Source organism: Cetorhinus maximus, chromosome 3, assembly GCF_964194155.1.
Source record: "Cetorhinus maximus chromosome 3, sCetMax3.hap1.1, whole genome shotgun sequence".
In the NCBI taxonomy this organism is placed as follows: Eukaryota; Metazoa; Chordata; class Chondrichthyes; order Lamniformes; family Cetorhinidae; genus Cetorhinus; species Cetorhinus maximus.
In genome coordinates this window covers 198629646-198650035 of record NC_135881.1, presented here as the reverse complement: position 1 = coordinate 198650035, position 20390 = coordinate 198629646, and the positions used below count along the sequence as shown (strand labels likewise).

Here is a 20390-nt window from a genome sequence, read left to right as displayed (position 1 = left end):
TCCCCGGATGGCCTTCCCACCACCCTCCAGCCTGCCCCGACCTGTCCACAACTTCATGATGGGATGGGCGAGGCCTAGGTCCACCCTTGGCCCAGTTGAAGCCCCTTAACTGGGCAATTAATGACCACCCACAATTTTGAGGCAGGCAGGAGGAGCCCGGGAGTGGAGGGGGGTGGGATTCCAGCAGGTCACTCTGCTCAGGCCTTGGGGCTTGGGGGGGGTGGAGATCGTCTCCTTCAACAGCCTCCTTTCCAAATCGGGCTTGAGGTCTGCCCCCCGCGGCTGTTCCCCCCACCCCCCACCCCCCCACCTTTGACCTCTGCATCAAGGCTTCCATCCCTCTTTCCTCATGACTCTCCCTCCCCTCCGTCAGAATCTCCTGCACTTACCTGGTCCTGGAGCTGAATCGGGCCCGACACAATGACGCGCGACGATGTCGGGCGGGTGTCCTAATGTCATCGTGATTTCGGCTGCGCGCCCGCCGAAATGTCAACGGCCTTTTAAAGGCCATTAAGAAAGTAATTACACTTGTTAACAACGCCGCCCGTCCAATCTTAAGGTTGGCGGGGGGGCAGCCGAAGAGGCCAAGTGGCCTTCGCGTTTTTCAGGAAACCTCATCCACGGGCGGGATGAGGTTACCTGAAGTTTTTATAAAATCAATAAATTAATTTTCCCACCTTCGCAAACATGTCCCAACTCATGTGACACTGTCACATGAGGGGACCTGGTTAAATTAATTTTTACATCATTTATTGAAATGTTTTACTCTCTATTCAATCTCCCCAAGGCAGCTCCATGCCTCAGGGAGGCTGCTGTGCTCTCCGGCACGCACGCGCGAACACTCCCCGACTCTCCCTCCTACCCGCCCGCACAGGTAACGCTGAGCGCTACCGGCTGCGCGTCATGCTGGAGGGCCTTAATTGGCCCGCCCGCATAAAATGGCAGCACGCAGCCGATCGTGGGCAGCGATCGGCTCTGCCCCCGCCCCCGACTGCTTCCACCGAGCTCGCCCGCCATGGGAAAAAATCCTGGCCCCGGACTCAGGGACTGAGAATCTGGGGACTGCCTGTAGTCCCAGTCCTGGCCACTGCTGCCAGTGGCGCTGCTGGGGCTGCAGAGCTGGCAGCCAATCAGATTAGCCAGCAGCTCTCTGAGGCGGGACTTCTTCCCGGGTGAAGGGCCGAAGTCCCACCTCCAGCCAATTAATGCTCCTCAGAGTGGGAATCCCCACCATCTGAACAATCCTGCACGAAGTCTAGCTTGCCCAATGCTTGCTGTCCTACACTGGCTCCCAGTCCACTAATGCCTCATGTTTCAGGTTTTCATTTCCGCATTTCAATCCCTTCATGGCCTAGCCCCTCCCTACCAATATAATATTCTCCAGTTTACACCCATCACCCAACCAATCTCCACTGGTAGGCCACTAGACTTCACTCCCTAAATCTCTAGGCCTTTCGGTCTCTCCCTCCCTCCCCACCTCCTTTAATCCCACCTCTTTGACCAAGCCTGTGGTCATCCCCTTCCTAATATCACCCCACTTTGAACCAACATCCATCTCTCTGTCCCTCACATCCCCGTCAGGTGCCTTGGGATGATTTTCCCAGCCAAAGATGTCATGGAACAGCTGGGATTTTTTTTTTTCTCTTGACAGCTTTCCTTCTCACTTGAATCCCACAGTTCCTGAGTGAACAGGACCGTGGCAGGGCGCCAACTTAGTCAACAATTCAAGACACAAACGTCACTGCTGGCAATCTACCTGGAGCCTGGCAGTTGAAAACCTCTGGCGCAAAGAAGCATCTTCCAGTTTCTTCAGCAATGAAAGCATAATCCAATTGGCTCAGGCCACTGACGGCCGGCAGGAAAAGGTTCCAAAGGCCTGTGGCTTTCGCTTTGTGCTGCCAGAAACAGAAAACAAAGAGCAAGGAAAATATTCAATTCCTGAAACGCTTGAAGGAATCATAGGAGGATACAGCTCAGGAGGAGGCCATTCAGCCCATCCTGCCAATGCCAGCTCTTTAGTAGAGCTATCCAATTAATCCCACCTCCCTGCTCTTTCTCCATTGCCCTGTAAATTTTTCCCCCTTCAAGAGTTTATCTCATTCACTTTTGCGCGTTATTATTGAATCTCTTTCCAGGGAAAATAATCTGGTTAAATACTAACCATCATGGCCTCTGAAGAGGAAGATCTTGGTGAAGAACAGCCTCAACAATTTTTTTTTTGGAGGATGTGGCATTGGAGGTGGTTGCATGTGGGCTTTCCTCAGTGAAAAACTGACATTGAAACTGGGAGCAGTGAGCATTTTGAGTTAAAACCAAGCTGTAGTTCCCAGGGATGAGGGATTTTATTCATTGGTGGGATGTGGGCGTCGCTGGCTAGGCCAGCAGTTATTACCCATCCCTAATTGCCCCTCAAGAAGGTGGTGGCGAGCTGCCTTCTTGAGCCGCTGCAGTAGCGGTTTGATACAAATGAGTGGCTTGCTCAGCCATTTCAGAGGGCATTTCAGAGGGAACCACATGGCTGTGGGTCTGGAGCCACACGTAGGCCAGGCCAGATAAGGATGGCAGATTTCCTTCCCCAGATGGGTTTTTACAAAAATCATCGTTATTAGACTTTTATTGAATTCAAACTCCACCATCTGCTGTGGCGGGATTCGAACCCAGGTCCCCAGGGCATTACCCTGGGTCTCTGGATTACTAGCCCAGTGACAATACCACTACGCCACTGCCTCTCCAACAAGCAGCAAGCTACAAAGGTTAGTTTGGAGAAGCTGGGGCTGTTCTCCTCGAAGTGAAGGAGATTGAGGGAGTGTTTGATAGAGGAGTATAAGGCTGTGACAGGTTTAGATAAGGCTGACTAAGCAAATCTGTTCCCGTTAGCTGGTGGGACAAGAATTAGAAGACGCAAATTTAAGATTCTGAGCAAGGGATACGGAGGGGGATGTCAGCAGGAGGCCATTCGGCCCATCAGGCCTGTGCTAGCTCTCATTAGAGCAGCCGGTCAGCTCCATTTCCCCTGCTCTAGCCCTTAGACCTTAAGGTTCTGAGCTAGAGATACGGAGGGGATGTGAGGAAGAAGTTTTTTTTTATAACGCAGCGAGTAGTATTGACCTGGAAATCGATGCCCGGGAGGGTGTTGGAAGTGGAGGGGACCAATGCTTTCAAAAGGAAACTGGATGTATTGGCGGGAAACAAACATGCAGGCCCTAAGGGCTAGAGCAGGGTTAACGGAGATGACCGGCTGCTCTGATGAGTGCCAGCACGGGCCTGATGGGCTGAATGGCCTCCTGCTGAAAAGGAATTGGCTGAAGAGAAGGGAGAGGGGAGTAACCATGGCAAAAGTGGCAGGTGAGGTGGGTGCAAGTGCTGCTGGAGTGCCCCGGGCATCAGTGCTGGAGCCCCCTCGACACGCTCTCGATACAAGCTTGGACTGGGGCAGCATTTTAAACTTATTGTTCAAAATCAGGGGATGTTATTCCAGGTCACTTTCTCACGTATCTTAGCAACCAATCGTGAAAAGCGTTGGCCGGTGCTCAGTGCAGGGGAAGAGGCTTGAAAGGAAAACACTTCAACCGATTCTCCAAGAGCAAAGTTTACACCACGTCTGGAATGTCAGGGCAACTTCTTTCCCCCTAATTCTTCCATTTGGAAGCAATCTTTTAGCTGTTTATTAGAAACCAGGGAGCTGGCCAGCTTTGCTGCAGTAAAATGTTAACTCTCTGCCAGCAGGGGTAATACAAGGCATCTCGCTTCCGCCCAGTGAAAGGCTCCAAATAAAACTCAACCAAACAGGAACAATAGAAAATAAATAAATAAAAAGTACGGAATTCGGAAAACGCCGATACAAAGTTGACTCTCTGAGGCAGTTCTGCTTTGTGACGTGGCTTTTGTTAGTTAAGTGAACCAAAGGCTTTGGGAATAGGCTGTGAAAGAAAGACATACATTTATATGGCGCCTTTCGTGATCACAGGACATCCCAAAGCTCTTTACAGCCAATGAGGTACTTCCGAGGCGTTGTAACGTAGGAAGCGTGGCAGCCAATTTGTGCACAGCAAGCTCCCACAAACAGCAATCAATGGGATAATGGTCAGATAATCTGTTTTTGTGTTGTTGGGTTGTGAGTTAAATTTTGGCCAGGACACCGAGGGTAACTCCCCTGCTCTCCTTCGAAATAGTGGCCATTGGATCTTTTATATCCACCCAAGAGGGCAGACAGGACCACAGTTTAATGTCTCCCACAAAAGGTGGGATCTCCAACAATGCAGTGCTCCCCCTCTCTAGCAACTGGAGTGTCAGCCTTGGTTTTTGTGCCCAGGTCTTGGAGTGGGATTTAAGTTCATGGTCGAGGTTAAGATCACCCATCATCCTACTGAATGGTGTAGCGTGGGCCCGGGGGAGGGGAGAGAAGGTGCTGTGGGGACCCGGGGAGAGAGAGAGGCTGCCAGGTTAGGGAGGTGGGGGAAGAAAGAATGTGGGGCCCAGGTAGTGGAGTGAAGAGACTCACTACCAGGGCTGTGTGTGAGAGAGAGGGAGACAGTGTATGAAAGAGAGGGGAAGCGTGAGTGAGAGGGGGGGGTGTGTGTGAGTGTGTGTGCATGTGTGCGTGTGTGTGTGCGGGTGTGTGTGGGTGTGTCGGTGTGTGTGCATGTGTGCATGTGTGTGTGTGTGTGTGTGCGTGTGTGCGGGTGTGTGTGTGTGTGCGGGTGTGTGTGGGTGTGTCAGTGTGTGTGCATGTGTGTGGGGGTGTATGTGTGTGTGTGTGCGCGTATGTGCGGGGGTGTGTGCGGGTGTGTGTGGGTGTGTGTGCGTGCGGGTGTGTGTGGGTATGGGGGTGTGTATGTGTGCGTGTGTGTGTGTGCGTGTGTGTGTGTGTGTGTGTGTGTGCGTGTGTGTGTGCGGGTGTGCGGGTGTGTGTGTGTGTGTGTGTGCGGGTGTGCGGGGGTGTGTGTGTGTGTGTGTGCGTGCGTACGGGTGTATGTGTGTGTGTGTGTGCGGGTGCGTGTGTGAGGGTGTGCGTGCGTGTGTGTGTGTGAGTGTGTGCGGGTGTGTGTGTGTGTGTGTGTGCGGGTGTGTGTGTGTGTGTGTGTGTGTGCGGGTGTGTGTGTGTGTGTGTGTGTGTGTGGGTGTGCGGGTGTGTGTGTGTGTGGGTGTGCGGGTGTGTGTGTGTGTGTGTGCGGGTGTGTGTGTGTGTGTGTTTAGCTCATTCCGAATCTCAGGATTCTCAGTTACCCTCACCCTGACACATGCTCTTACCCACTCTCACAGTGGGGGAGAGCGTGTGAGCCAAACACACAAACACACACACTCACCCTCTCACACTCAAACGGTTATCTTTATTTATTACTGTTTTTTTTTTTAAATTATCAATTTATTGTTTTAACATTGCTTTATTTTTGCTCAGCAGGTTGTTCCTTTCCATCATACTCAGCTTTCTTTAAACCCGTGTATCTTTCTGAAATCTGCTCCTCGGTCTGTTGATGAGGTAAAAAAGGAAATGTGCCCCCTCCCTCGCAATCCCTCCTCCCCCGCGCAAAAAACGTTGGACAAGCCTGTTCTAGAGGAACGAGCCAAGACGAGTCAAGAGGCCTTCCTCATTATTTCAGGGACGAGGAACTGCATCATAAGGAGGCTGGGGAAGCTGGCCTTGATCTTAGAGGAAAGTGGTTTGGTGGGGATGTTTAAAATCATTGGTAGGACTTGACTGCAATTAGCTAACTCAGCACAAACTGCAACTTCCTGGGTCAGTGACCAGAGTATCACATCAAGTAGCTACTGAGACACAACTGTGCTAATATGTGCTCATTATCCTCATCTAGCCACAGTCCCAAAGAACCATAGACAAACTCTCCCCATTAGACAGGGACAATTTTGGCAACTCACAGCATGAGAAGTACCACTCTGCAAGTTCAGGGAAAGGCCTCCATGAAGTACCACAGCCAGTACGGGGATTGAACCTGTGCTATTGGTGTTATTCTGCATTGCACTCTAGCCAAGTGAGCTAACCAACCCCCCAAAGGGGGAATGAGTTATACTGCTGCTAAGAGTGGCATTGACAGTGGCCGTGAATGTTCTACCACAGAAACAGCACTGCGAATCCTCTAAGCTGTTGGGAACGGCAGCCTAGTGGTTACGTTACTGGATTAGCAATCCAAGTTAATGATCCAGGGACATGAATTCATATCCCACCACAGCATCTGTGGAGTTTAAAAATCAATTGATTAAATAAAAGTGAAAAGCTAGTATTTAACATGGTGATTGCATTGTCACAAAAGCCCATCTGACTCACAATGGCTATTCTTACTCAGTCTGGCCAATATCTGACTCCTAACTGCCCTCTGAAATGGCTGAGCAAGGAGGAACCTTGCCTTCTCAAGGGAAATTAAGAATGGCCAATAAATACTGGCCTTGCCCAGTGACACCTACATTGAATGAATAAATAAATAAAAGCTCCTAACCAGCAGAGAGTTGGTGGTAGTGAGTGGTCTGCAAGATAGGAGGAGGAACACTTCCAGGTCAAAGCTCCAAAATAAGCTCTCTATAATCATGCCACGATGTACACTCCACGAATGGCACACTGTCAGGACACGGTTTCCAAGTGTTTTTTTTCTCCTGAGACCAGGTCCAAGTTTCTTGATGGGTTTTCCTGGCTGTGGCATCATTTCCAAGGAACCAGCTTCTGGCTGGGCTGCTAAAGAAGTGGAAGTTATTGGGGAGATGGAGTTTCAGCCTGCGGACAGGGACAGCTGGGGAAATGCTTCCGTTTCCGTTGGGCAGAAAAAAGAGAAGAGAGCTGGACAGGGGTAAGCAGCGGAAACTAGCTGAGAAAACTGAAACCATCAAGCTGCTCGAACAGCTCAGATACGCTGTAGAGCAGAGCTGCTTCTACAAGAGCCAACCATACCATGCAGCGGGGGTTAAATGAAGGGGAGACTGGAAATCTTCGCCATCAGGGCTCTCCTGACCCAACAGTGAAAGGTTCTACAAAAGTGCGTCTTGTTGGAGCTAACTGTGTCCAAGGGTCTCAGAGGGAGCAAAGCAGCTGTCATAGGCTACTAGAGGATCAGACCCGGTGTGATGAAGAGTGGTCAAACTCTCTAGGGGAGTGCATGTGCTGTCAGAGAAACACATGAGATTTAGCCCTGCCGTATCAGCTTTATACAGCATAGCTTATAGTTTCTACTGAGCACAATTTGCCTGTTTGCTCATGTTTAATCCACGGTGATCTTGGTTTGATTGGTTTAGTAAAATTCTAAAAAGTGAAATCTTATCCATCAGGTTTTTTTTTCCCTACTGTAGTCGAGTAGGAAGCTTGATTCTTTCGTGTTACTTGTCTCCACAGGGATCATAACAACAGTCATAAAAGTGAAAAACCACCTCGAGTTACCTTCAGTGCCTCTATAATGGGGGGCTTCTGCCATCGGAGAGTTGAATGCTCATTTCTGGCATAGTATTCTGCAACCTCCTGGAGAAAAAGAGCAGCATGGTTTGAATGATGAAATACATGGTGCACAATGAGGGCCGCAATGCTGATTGTTCATCTAGCTTCACAACAATACAGTAACGTGCAGAAATGGCTGCGACTCAATTGTAAGAATCAAAGGATTACGGGATCAAGTCCCATTCCAGGGACTTGAGCACAAAAAGCTGGGTTCACACTCCAGTACAGTGCTGAGGGAGCGCTGCACTCTCAGGGGTACCCGTCTTTCGGATGAGACATTAAACTGAGGCTCCATCTCTCCTCTCATGTGGGCGTGTCTAAGATCCCATGGCACCATTTCAAAAAAACAGAGCAGGTCCTTGCAAATGTTTATCCCTCAATCAACGTCACTAAAAACAGATTATCTGGTCAACGTTACGTTGCTGTCTGTGAAGCGATTTGGGATGTCCTGAGGTTGGTGAATGTTAACTGGCTGAACAGTCATCCGGCAAAGGAAGAAACTGGAGCCAGTCAACATCAGTTCACTTACAAAACCCAGGATAACATAAGGTGTTACCACAGGTGAGAACTGGCCCTTATGTAAGTGTCCCAGCCTGTCCCCAATTCATATCAGCTGCTCTTAATCACGGCTAGAGCGTGCACTCAATTGTCAAAGCGTTTACGACATAAACAGTGAAAGGTGCTATATAAATGCAAGTTTTTCTTTCTTTTCTCCGCCTTGGTATTTGAGCTAACGTTCCAAACAATAGCTTGGAGACGAAAACATTATTTAGTGGCATGTCGAAAGTTGTCAAACAGTTAGCATTCTGCCTCCATTTCCTCTACTGAAAATGATAAATAATGTCTGGGACAGCGTCACTGGCACCAGAAGGAAAGTTAGAGGCCCATCACCCAGGTCCTATTCCTACCCAGGTATATATCAAACCCTTGTAAAAGAAGCTAGCCCAGACTGCACGCGCTATTCTAGCTGAGGGTCGGTTCCATGTATCCATCACTCCGGAGGTCGGGAGATTCCTGCTCCTATCTGTGGTTTGCTAGTTTTGTCCCTGCCTCCTCTCGTTCAGTTCTGGAAGTCCAAAATATTCACACCTCCATTATCTACTTAGCGAATCAATCCACCCGTACCCAAGAGGGAGGCAGGGGCATGGGGGAGGCGGTGGCATAGTGGTGTTCCAGGGACCCACAACAATGTGGTTGGCTCTTAAATGCCCTCTGAACAAGGGCAATTAGGGATGGACAATAAATGCTGGCCTAGCCAGTGACACCCACATCCCATGAGTGAATATAAAAAAAACAAGTGAAATCTGCTTAGTGTAGTTAAGCCTTTTACATGAGGCCCTCAAAGTGATGATGTGGGGAGACAGTGGTGTAGCAGTAATGCCACTGGACTATTAATCCAAAGATCTACACTAATGCACTGGGAACATCGGTTCAAATCCCACCATGGCAGTTGAATTTAAATTCAATTATTAACAAAAATCTGGAACTGAAAGCTGGACTCATTAACAGTGACCATGACAACTATCATCATTTGTCATAAAAACTCATCTGGTTCAGTGATGCCCCTTTAGGGAAAGCAATCTGCCCTCCTTACCTGGTCTGGCCCTACACATGGGTCCAGAACCACAGCAATGTGGCTGATTCTTAACTGTTCTCAAGGGATGGGCAACAAATGCTGGCCTTGCCAGCCAGACCCACATTCCATGAATGAATTGTTAAAATTATAGGCCACAAGGTCACAACAGTGGATTGGCCTTTAAGGTGGGCATTGAACTGCAGGTGATCCAATAACCTGGAGAGAAATACTCGGGGTGACAATTTGATAAATGTTCCTGTTCAACATCCACTGCAAACAGGCGATTGACAACAGGACCACAGCCTGGGTCCTCCAGTGACGTTTGGTGGGGGGGGTGGGGGTGCCCTAATAAGTACCACAGTTGGAGCTTGTACATTGGATTCTGTGGCATGTAGTGCCATTCCCTGTAGTCACCATACTGGGCATGAAATAGGCCTCGTCTCCACAACCAGTGCCATGTGGTTTGGCAAGCCAAGTGTCAGAGGGTTCTGAGCGCAATGGTATGAGCAACCTCAACTTCACCATCAAAACCTTTGTTGAGAAAATGATATTCAAGTGGCTTTAATGTACCGGGTATATTGGTAGAAAGTGTCTCCTCACTACTTCTTACATCCTGGGCAATGCCTGACATGCAGAGACTAGCGGGAATGTGATCGTTATATTTCTAAAGAAGCTTTTCCTCTTGCACTCATCAGGACAGATGCACAAATGCCAAATTTCAAAGGCAACAACAATTTATACAACAGATCGACTGAGGTCAGCCCATCAGCACCCTTATCTCGTGCAGCACTAATTGTTCCTCCCTTTGAAATTTGGCATTCTTGCATCTGTCCTGATGAGTGCAGGACAAAAAGTTTTGACTGCATGTCTCTCTTTTCAGCACTACACAAGTTCTGTACTACAAAGCGACTGCTTTCCTTCTAATTCTCCAGCCAGATGTTCATCGCGGTTCATAACCTTCATCTGAAGGTCGTGATCCTGTTTTAATAGTTCTGCTTTACCTGAACTTGACTACCATGCTATTACTTCCGGGACCTAAATCAACAACAACTTATATTTATATAGCACCTTTAACACAATGAAACGTCCCAGGGCGCTTCACAGGAGCACTTTAAAACCAAGTAGGACACTGAGCCACGTAAGGAGATACTGGGTCAGATGACCAAATGCTAACTCAAAGATGTAGGTTTTAAGGAGCATCTTAAAGGAGCAAAGGGGTCAGAAGGGAAGATTTCAGGAGGGAGTTCTCGAGTTTAGGGCCCAGGCAGCTGAAGGCACGGTCACCTATGGCGGAGCGATTAAAATCGGGGATGCTAATGAGGCCGGAATTAGAGGTGAGCAGATATCGCGAAGGGTTGTGGGGCTGGAGGAGGTTACAGGGGCCGTGGGTGATTTGAAAACACAGGTCGGAATTTTAAAATCAAAACATTGCTTGAGCGGGAGCCAATGTCGGTCAGTGGGCAGAGGGGTGATCGGCGAACAGGATTTGCTGCCAGTTAAGAACACGGGCAATATTACAGAGGTGGAAATAAGCAGACTTAGTGATGTCACAGATGTGATGTCACAGATATGAGGTCGGAAGTTCACCTCAGGGTCGAAAGTGACGCCAAGGTTGTGAGTATAGCCTGGTATAGTCTCAGACTGTTGTCAGGCAGAGGGATGGAGTCAGTAGCTAGGGAATGGAGTGGGGACTGAAAACTAATGTCCTCAATTTCCTTGGAGGGGCAAGGAAGAGATCAGAAAGACCTGTGCTTTGGGGTCGGGGGTGTGGGGGGGGTGCAGTTTGGAAAAGCAATGATGGGAGAGAAATGGGTTGGGGGGGGGCGCGGAGTGGAGAAAGAGAAGGAGTTTCAACCAAGGTACTTTAGAGGCAATCCTAAAAAATAGGGAACAAGCAGGACCTGAGACAATGTGCAATGACTGCCATCTTGTGGCCAGCTGTGTCTTGTACACATTATACACAGGATAGGTTGAGCAAAGTCAATTGGAGGAAATCAAAATAGACTCCACCTTTGGAGGTTTATAAGACAACGGTGAATTCAGGTCATCAAATCTTAAGCAACAACTATGAATGGAGTGCGGAAGGCCCGGAGAGTGTGGAGTCTCATTAGGGAGTGCAGCATCTTCTGGTGGTGCCGCGCTCCCTCAAGTCACGGGACAGGTCAATGGACTGGATGAATCCAGTTCCCCCAAACCTCCGCCTGACTACCCCACCACCTGGAGGGGAGACGGACACCTCCCCTTCCTCCTATAATCATCTGGAGGTGTTCACCAGCAGGACAGGAAGAGAGCTGGACGCCTCACAAAACTTCTCCACTGAGGTCCAGTGATCCTCATCATCACAGTCCCCAGGGCTCAGCCTTGTACAACACCGGCAATGCCCAGCTCTGGGGCAGACAGGGCAGCGTCAACCAGCCCGGCCGGGAGAGGTCCGTGATAATGGTGGAAAAGCCAGAACCAAAGGCGACGCGTTGGAGAAACCTTTCGCGACCTTCCATGCCAACATTAGTGACAGTTTGCTTTCAGAGACTGCTGACCCTTTGTTCTGTTATTAACACATTCTGCTATCTGACATTTACGCTACTATTAGCACCTGCCTTAGTCTTTAACACTATCATCGCCACTCCCTTTGCCTTGTGTCCACAATGTCTTTGTCAAATCTCTCCTGAGCTCCCACTAATTCCCCACCTTCTATTTTGCTCCACCTGCTCCACCCCCTCTTAAACAGTATAAAACCCATCACGTTTCTACTTCTCTTTAGCCCTGAAGAAGAGTCTTACGGACTCGAAACGTTGACTCTGTTTCTCTCTCCGCAGGTGCTGGCAGACCTGCTGAGAGATTTTCCAGCATTTTCTGTTTGTATATTAGTGACAGTTCACCCTGAATCCTCTCCTAGAGTGGAAAAGACAGGCCCACTGAGCCAGGCAAAAGACTGTGGATGGAGGAAGGAGACTGAGTTAGATGCCTTCACAGCTACGTAACCAGGGACTGAACGGCCGTGCGAGTCCATTGTTCCTCACGTCCCTGGGATAGCCTCCCTGGTAAGCTTTCTCCTTCTCCCATCTTTCTCCCAGGCCTCTCGCCAAGGGGAGGGATTTCTCCGGGTATTGTCTGTACACCGAGAGATAAGATGGTGCTGCACCACATCGAAATGGGAGTTTACGTTGCTCATCATTTGTGTTGGCGTTTTGCTTTTTCGCCGTTGGTTAATTGTTTGGTGTGTGATTTTTAATGAATGAGCAGGGTGCCCACAATGAATTTCCGGGTGCACAGTTTGAATGGAGTTTAGCCTCAGCGAGGCTTCACCACAGATGCGGTTAACCAACCGTCTGCAAAGTTGGTGTGTTTGATGTTATCTAATGTTTTGAAAAGAGACGGTCTAGTTTTGAGGGAGCCGGAATCTCTCCTGGGTGATACCCACGTCGTGTGGGAGATCCGGCCTGCGTGTAGCTGGGATGCGGGAAGAGTCTCCAACTGCTTTCCCTTTTCTGAACTCGATGATCAGCGCTTGACACTCCACAAGATACAGGCGGGTGAAGGGGTCCTGGAGCTGGGTCATCTCCCAGGCCAAGGGCCTGCAGACTGTGACTCACAAAGGGCTTGTAAGCGAGGTTGGCAGAGAAGGTGCAGGAAAGATTTACAAGAAGGGGTTTTAGCAACAAGGGACTTCAGTTACGTGGATAGATTGGAGAAGTGGGCATTGTCATCCTTAGAGGAGAGAAGATTGAGAGGAGGCTTGATAGAGGTGTTCAAAATCCTGAGGGGTCTGGACAGAGGAGAAGCTGTTCCCATGGGTGGAAGGGTCGCCAACCAGAGGACACTGATTTTAAAAAAGTAATTGCAACATGAGGAAAACTTCCTTATTGCAGCGAATGGTTAGGATCTGGGCTGCACTGCCTGCGGGAGGCAAATTGAACCATAAGAAATAGGAGTTAGGAGTGTACCTTATGGCCGGGCTTTCAAACGGATATTGGGTAATTACCTGAAGAGAAAACATTTGCAGCGCTACAGGGAAAGGGCAGGCGAGTGGGCCTGAGTTCTCCCGCAGAGAGCCAGCAGAGACACGATGGGCTGAATGACCTCCTTCTGTGCTGTAGCTGTTCTATGATTCTATGATAAGCCGCCTCTGAAACTGTGGCTGGAGTTTTTGATGGTGCAAGTGGACTTTAGTCAAACTCACAGCAGCAATTCCACCTTTGTAAATCATTCATCGTGTGGGAGCTAATGGCAGATACCCTACCTGCTCTGCTGGGTACAGGTACTGCCTTGTGAACTCTTTCAGCTGCTGAAGAACGCGCTGCCCCTTGACGGACTGCTGGAGCGAGCTTCTCCTCGTAGAAAACCTCATGCCCGACGACTCCACTTTCCTAAATCAGAGAGAGAAAGTGACAGCATTATCACCCGGCTGGGCCAACTCAAGCCCGAGGTTACAGCATTTGCAGTTTCCCCTCGGAGCTTTGACAGGACACTAGCTCTCCGCAGGTCAGGGGGCAAAGTTCGCCTCAGGTCAGACGGAATGCTGTTGCGAGTGGTTCAACTCGGAGCGAAAAACATTGGATTCTTTTACAGATTCATGGCTCTCGCACTTGGTGGGGGGAACCTGTCTAAGTGGACGGACGGACGGACGGACAGAAGGACGGTAAAGTGGTTGACTGAAAAATCATCATGGCGGCAGGTGCCCAATTGTGATGACAATACAAATAAAACAAATCTGATTCATGACATTGTTATGGACAATCATTCAAGTCAAAAATACAAACAAAGTAGAAAATAATAAAAGGATTGCCCAATTATGAACATTTCAGTATACAATTAACGACAATACATTGCAAAATGCAGGTCTCCTTCATTTACAGAATGGAAATGGAAGGTCGCCTACACTCTGTGTTTCGTATTAAAGTCCATGGATCATACGTTGTCAGGTCCTTAATCATTTACATACTATTTGTGAGTTTTATAAATTAGCGGGTTGAGCTATCTCATAGTCTATTTCTTCTACATCTTATTTGTGGAATGATGTCTTTTCCTCTTAATTCAATCAAAAGTTTATTTTTGATTAATTTATATGAATGGAAGATCCAGTAGGATCTGCTGACTGTCTCGAAACACAAGAGATAAGATTCTCGGTGAACCAAGCTTTGCTTCAATAGGGTTCCCAAAATCTACTGAGTTCTAGTTGCTCTTGGGGCCCCTCTCAGTGGCTCAGTGGGTTAATCCACCACTCAACGAGAGAATCTACCCATCTCCCCTTGACGTTCAATGGTATTATCATCGCTGAACCTTCCACTATCAACATCCTGGGGGTTAGCATTGACCAGAAACTGAACTGGACTAGCCATATAAATACTGTGGCCATAAGAGCGGGTCAGAGGCTGGAAATCCTGTGGTGAGTAACTCACCTCCTGACTCCCCAAAGCCTGTCCACCATCTACAAGGCACAAGTCAGGAGTGTGATGGAATAATCTCCACTTGCCTGGACTTGGACTCCAACAAACTCAAGAAGCTCGACACCATGCAGGACAAAGCATTCCGCTTGACTGGCACCCCATCCACTACCTTCAATCCCCGCTCACTCCACCACCGCCTCACAGTAGCAGCAGTGTGCACCGTATCCAAGATGCACTGCAGCATCTCACCAAGGCTCCTTCAACAGCACCTTCCAAACCCACAACCTCTACTACGGTAGGACAAGGGCAGCAGATGCATGGAATACCTCCAGCTGCAAGTTCCCCTCCAAGCCACACACCACCCTGACTTGGGATTATATCGCCGTTCCTTCCCTGTCGCTGGGTCAAAGTCCTGGAACTCCCTCCCTAACAGCACTGTGGGTGCACCTACACCACACGGATTGCAGCGGTTCAAGGAGGCAGCTCACCACCACCTTCTCAAGGGCAATTAGGGAGGGGCAACAAATGGTGGCCCAGTATGCCAACAAGCTATGGAGTTTGGGATAGTCCAATCCTAGTCAGAGCTACTTCACTTGATTTTGGTTCTGGCAGTGGCTGATTCACTGTAACTGGAACTTCCAGCTTCTGATCCCCATCCAGGATCTCCTGCTGAAGAAGAGCGGTGTGTGGACACAGAGTGAAGACAGCATCAGTCCCATCTGAAAGATTCTACCTTCACCATCGAAATGAAGTATGGTCAAATAGATGTGTCATCAGGGTATCAACAGAATGAAGCCTAATGTGAGAGATTGCCTTAGGGAAGAAAACTGGAGCTGAAAGAAAACAAACCAAAGCTAAACATCCCTTTGCATGCACGGTGATAGATGGCTGCTGGCCCATAGCAATGCAATCAAACCGCTCTGGGAGTATTATAGAACATAAGATGAATAGGAAAGATTAATCCCTATTAACAACAACAAATTGCACATTTGTAGCAGCTTTGATGCAAGAGAATGTCCCAAGGTGTTTCGCCAATAGGTGTAAGTTGAACTGATGCCAAGCTGAGTGGCATAAATTAGAAAGACAAAGGTGACAGGTCTCAAGGAGGTTTTTAAAAATTTGGAGAGAGAAAGAGCGAGAAGGGTGAAGAAATTCGATTAGCGAGTTCCAAAGAGTAGGATCAAGGCAGCTGCGACCAATGTGGTGTCAGTAAAGGATACTAGGCCGAGGCCTTCATTGGGACAACTCCCTTTAAGCTTCCTCAGCGGGTCCTCTGGGTACAGCTGTGGAAGCTCCGCTCTGGATTTCTCTGCCTTAGCACTGGCAGCTGCCTCTTGATGGTGGGAATTCCACCAGGATCCAGTTGTGCCTTTACAGTGAGGCCTGACCCAGCAAAATGGAAGATGGGGCAAACGTGGAGGGGAGGGGGGGGAAGGAGGGATGACACACTCCACAGGAAGTCCATCCTGATGAGGAGGATTCACCTCCCACGCCCATTTTATAACAATGCAGGGTAGTGAAGCCATAAATAAAGCAAATCAAGGGCAATGGTTTATTTCTTGAAGGATAGAATTGAAAAGGAGAGAAATCATGCCAAGTTTGCATCAAACCTTGGTTGGACCAGGCTTGGAGTACTGTGCACAATTCAGGTCACCTTATTATAAAAAGGATATAAAGGCACTGGAGAGGGTGCAAAAACAGATACAAGGATGATGCCAAAAACATGGGGCTGTACATATCACGAAAGGATGAACAGGCTGGATCTCTTTTCTCTTGAAAAGAGGTCGAGTGGCGGGCAGGATTTTAAAATCATGAAAGGTTTCAAGAGAGCAGACACAGAGAGAACGCATCTACTCGTGGGGACAGCTAGGAGCCATCAATATCAAATAGTCACCAAGAAATCCAATAGGGAATTCAGAAGAAACGTCTTTACCCAGAGAGCGGTGAGAACGTGGAACTCGCTACCACAGGGAGTGGTCGAAGTGGACAGCATAGATGTAGTCAACAGGAAACTAGACAATTATATGAGGGAGAGGGGAGTAGAGGGTTATGACGGTGGACTTAGATGAGGAAAGATGGGAGGAGGCTCTAGTGGAGCATAAACACTGGCATGAACTGTTTGGACTGAATGGCCCTTATCTGTCCCGTATATCTTATGTTATGCTTAAGGGATAAAAAAATTCTGGGTCTCAATACATTTGGAAAACACAACTGAATCTTAAGACTTGGCAACAAAATCTGGCTGGGGTTAATGGCAAAAAAATAGTTGTTTTTCTCCAGGACCTGAAACCAGTTTCTTTTTTAACCCAAAGCTAAAAATTTATGACGAGTTACATCTGTTAGCTCAACTTTTGTGGGATAATCCCACAGGTTCCCTAAAACAAGGGAGAATCGAGGGAGATCTCAATTATTCATGTGCCAACATTGAACAGAATGAGCAGAGACGCCAGGAGGTAAAGTTCATTCCACTGGTGGACTAAGTGAAAAAGCCAAACCGAGTACAAAACAGGACCATGAAATAAGCAGGAGGAATTTGAACCTTTGAAGAGCAAAAGTCCTGGCTGCTCCCTCTGTAGTGCTGGGCAATGCGTGGAAAAATTTGGAAGTGCATTGGGAAAGTCCCCGCACTTGTAGGAAGGAGTCGCATCCAGAGGATGCGGGGAAACACAGAGATGCAGCAATTATACTGAAGCACTGATCTAATGACCCGCACTGTCACTGAGTATGACTCACTGCTGCAAGTCCGGAGTCAGTCAATTTATCTTTGCATTTCTGTACTCCAAACTTTATCTTAAACATTCTGTCAACTTGTCATAAACAGATAAAAGTTGCAGCATTTACAGACCTTCATGTTAACTGCAAAGCTGGCTGTGATAAGCCAGTACACGCTGGACCACGGTATGAATTCAGCCCAGACTGGGATGATGGGGCTTGGCGCTGAAATGTTAATGTCATCATTGGTATGAGACGTGGAAAAAGTAACGTTACAAAAATGTAATCTCGAGTTAAAAACCTGCACAATTTGACAATGCTGAGTCTCTACAGACTGGTGTGATGGTGTGAGGCTGTTTTACTCTAACTGTGCTATTACCAATTGGAGATTTGCAGTCCAGCTTCTGCCAGAGGCTTTATGCTTTCGCCAAATATGTGCGCGTTCTCAGCGCTGGCATTCCCGAGCAGTGAACGAGATTGCACACCCTGTAGAAACAAAGGCACTGTCGTTAGGTCAACAGTTTGGAGCATTTGTATTCTTGTAAACGTTGAAAGAACATTAACTTTCAAAATCCCATTGGGAATATAAAATTAATCTCACAGTGTTCTAGCAAAGTGGTTCTCAAAGTGTGGTCCAAGGACCAGTGATAGCTCAGGACACTAAGAGTAATGCCTTCAGCACTCACTGTTGAATGAGGATATGCAGTGAGCTTATTAAAGCTCATCCATTAGTATTTCATGCTGTCAGTTCTGGGTCATTGCCCTCAGGTCCGTTCCCCTAGTGCTCTTCATCGTTTTCTTGTGCTTTGGTATCTCTTTATCTCTGTATCTGTGACAGTGGTTGCACACTCTGAATCACAAGGCTCTGGGTTCATGTCCCACTCCTTGGGTTTGAGCACAAAAAAAATCAAGGCTGACAGTCCGGAGCAGTACTGAGGGTGTGCTGCACTGTCGGAGGTGCCGTCTTTCAGATGAGACGTTAAACTGAGGTCCCACCTGCCCTCTCAGATGGCACTATTGCGAGGAAGAGCAGGGGAGTTCTCCCTGGTGTCCTGGCCAATATTTATCCCTCAATCAGCATCACATAAAACAGATTATCTGGTCATTATCATATTGCTGTTTGTGGGAGCTTGCTGTGCGCAAATTAGCTGCTGCATTTCCTACATTACAGCAGTGACTGGACTTCAAAAAAATGCTTCATTGGCAGTAAAGTGCTTTCACACATCCGGTGGTTATGAAAAGCACTATATAAATGCAAGTCTTTCTTTTTTCTTTCTTTGCCTTTTCATTCAACTTCATTTTATTCATTCGCCTGACCAGCCCAGCTCCGAGTTAAAATCGAGCCGCATGACTGAGAACTTGTGTCAAAATCGTTTTTGAAAGTGCCAAGGGAAATGGGGATAAGGTCCGGCTTATTCTTGGTGTGAACGATGTGAACTGCAGTGTGCTGTCTCTCACGCACTGTCGCAGCAAGTCAGGGCCCACTTGGAACCTTTTCAGTTCAGCTCAGATCAGACAGCTTTGTGCTCAGGTGCAGGGACAGGTACTGCGCTCCAGAACAGGCTGACTTTACAGGGAACATTTGCTCAAGTTGACCCTGTCCCTTTCTGTTCCCGCAGTGACAGGATTCAGTTTCGTTCTGCGCAGTGATTTGATCCTCCTCTTCTGTGAAAGTCTAGAAAAATTTCCCCTTGCCTCTTCCACCTACCGCCTCTCGAGAGGAAACCACTGGTTTTGTTTTTTTTGTTTACTAATTATTTCCCTTCCCTGATCCCGCTGATTGGGACCTCACTGACTTTGCGTGGCTGACGACTCTCTGGAAACTTCGCCAAGGTCATGTGTGCCAGCAGTCGGCATTTTAACTTGGCGTTCGGTGCTTGCTAAGGGCTGTTCCTGTGGCACACCACTTGCTGCGAGAAGTCGGCACTCCACTGCCTCGAGCACGGCTTGCTAAATCGCCCCGGAACACGTCCAAATTTGCCTGTCTGCCTGCACAGAGCTTTGCTGACAACTGTAGCTCTTAACACTCAGGTTCGGTTCTTTTCAATTTTTTTTAAATGCGGGTCACCGATCATTCTCACAAAATCACAGCATCTTAACCGGGCAAAAGGAGGCCATTCGGCTCATGGAGTCGGCGCTGGCTCCCTGAAAGGGGGTTCGACCTAGTCCCACTCCCCTGCCTTATCCCCGTAACCTTGCACGTTCTCTCTTTTCAGCCAGCAATCCAATTCCCTTTGAATATCTCGATGGAGCCTGCCTCCACAACCCTTTCAGGAAGTTTGTTCCAGACTCCAATCACCCTCAGATTGAAAAATGTTTCCTCACATCACTTTTACTCTTTTTGCCAATTGTTTTGAATCTGTGCCCTCTAGTTCCTGGTGCTCTCTTGAGTGGGAACAGTTTCTCACTATTTACCCTGTCCATACCCCTCAGGATCTTGAACACCTCTATCAAGTCTCCTCTCAGCCTTCTTTTCTCCAAGGAAAACAGTCCCAATCTCTCTGATCTATCCTCAAACCTACAGTTCTTCATCCCGGGAATCATTCTTGTGAATCTCCTCTGTACTCTCTCCAATGCCTTCACATCCTTCCTCAAGAACTGGACGCAGTACTCCAGATGAGGCCTGACTAATGTCTACTGAATTCTGCTGAATTCCTTCTCCAATGCTGGCCTCTTGAGCATTCCCAATTTTAATCACTCCACCACTGGCAGCCAAGCCTTCAGTTTTTTGAAGCACTAAGCTCTGGCATTCCTTCCCCAAGCCTGTCTACCCTCGTTCCTCCTTTAAGACACTCCTTAAAACTGACCTCTATGATGAGCTTTTGGGTCATCTACCCTAATATTGCCTTCAGTGGCTCTCTGTCAAATTCTATTTGCTAAGGAGTGTGTTGGAATACTCTCCACTTGCCTGGATGAGTGCAACTCCCACAACACTCAAGAAGCTTGACACCGTCCAGGACAAAGCAGTCCGCTTGACTGGCACCACATCCACAAACATTCACTCCCTCCACCACCAACGCACAGTAGCAGCAGTGTGTCCAATCTACAAGATGCATTGCAGGGAGTCACCAAGGCTCCTTAGACAGCACCTTCCAAACCAACGACCACTACCATCTAGAAGGACAAGAGCAGCAGGTAGATAGGAACCATCACCTGAAAGTTCCCCTCCAAGTCACTCACCAGCCTGACTTGGAAATATATCGCCGTTCCTTCACTGTCGCTGGGTCAAAATCCTGGAACTCCCTTCTTAACAGCACTGTGGGTGTACCTACACCACATG

At 48.3% G+C, this 20390-nt stretch overlaps 1 protein-coding gene across 1 annotated transcript in view; it reads right to left on the bottom strand.

Annotated features, from left to right (window-relative positions):
- acad11 (acyl-CoA dehydrogenase family, member 11) overlaps nucleotides 1–20390 on the bottom strand; it is a 157314-nt gene that overhangs the window by 120715 nt on the left and 16209 nt on the right. Inside the window, exons 8-11 of the mRNA XM_078539581.1 lie at nucleotides 17490–17596; nucleotides 13252–13378; nucleotides 7382–7459; nucleotides 1757–1895 (exon numbers count right to left, since the gene is read on the bottom strand). Of these exons, the coding sequence (XP_078395707.1) occupies nucleotides 1757–1895; nucleotides 7382–7459; nucleotides 13252–13378; nucleotides 17490–17596 (451 nt within the window). The remainder of the gene's footprint in view (nucleotides 1–1756; nucleotides 1896–7381; nucleotides 7460–13251; nucleotides 13379–17489; nucleotides 17597–20390) is intronic.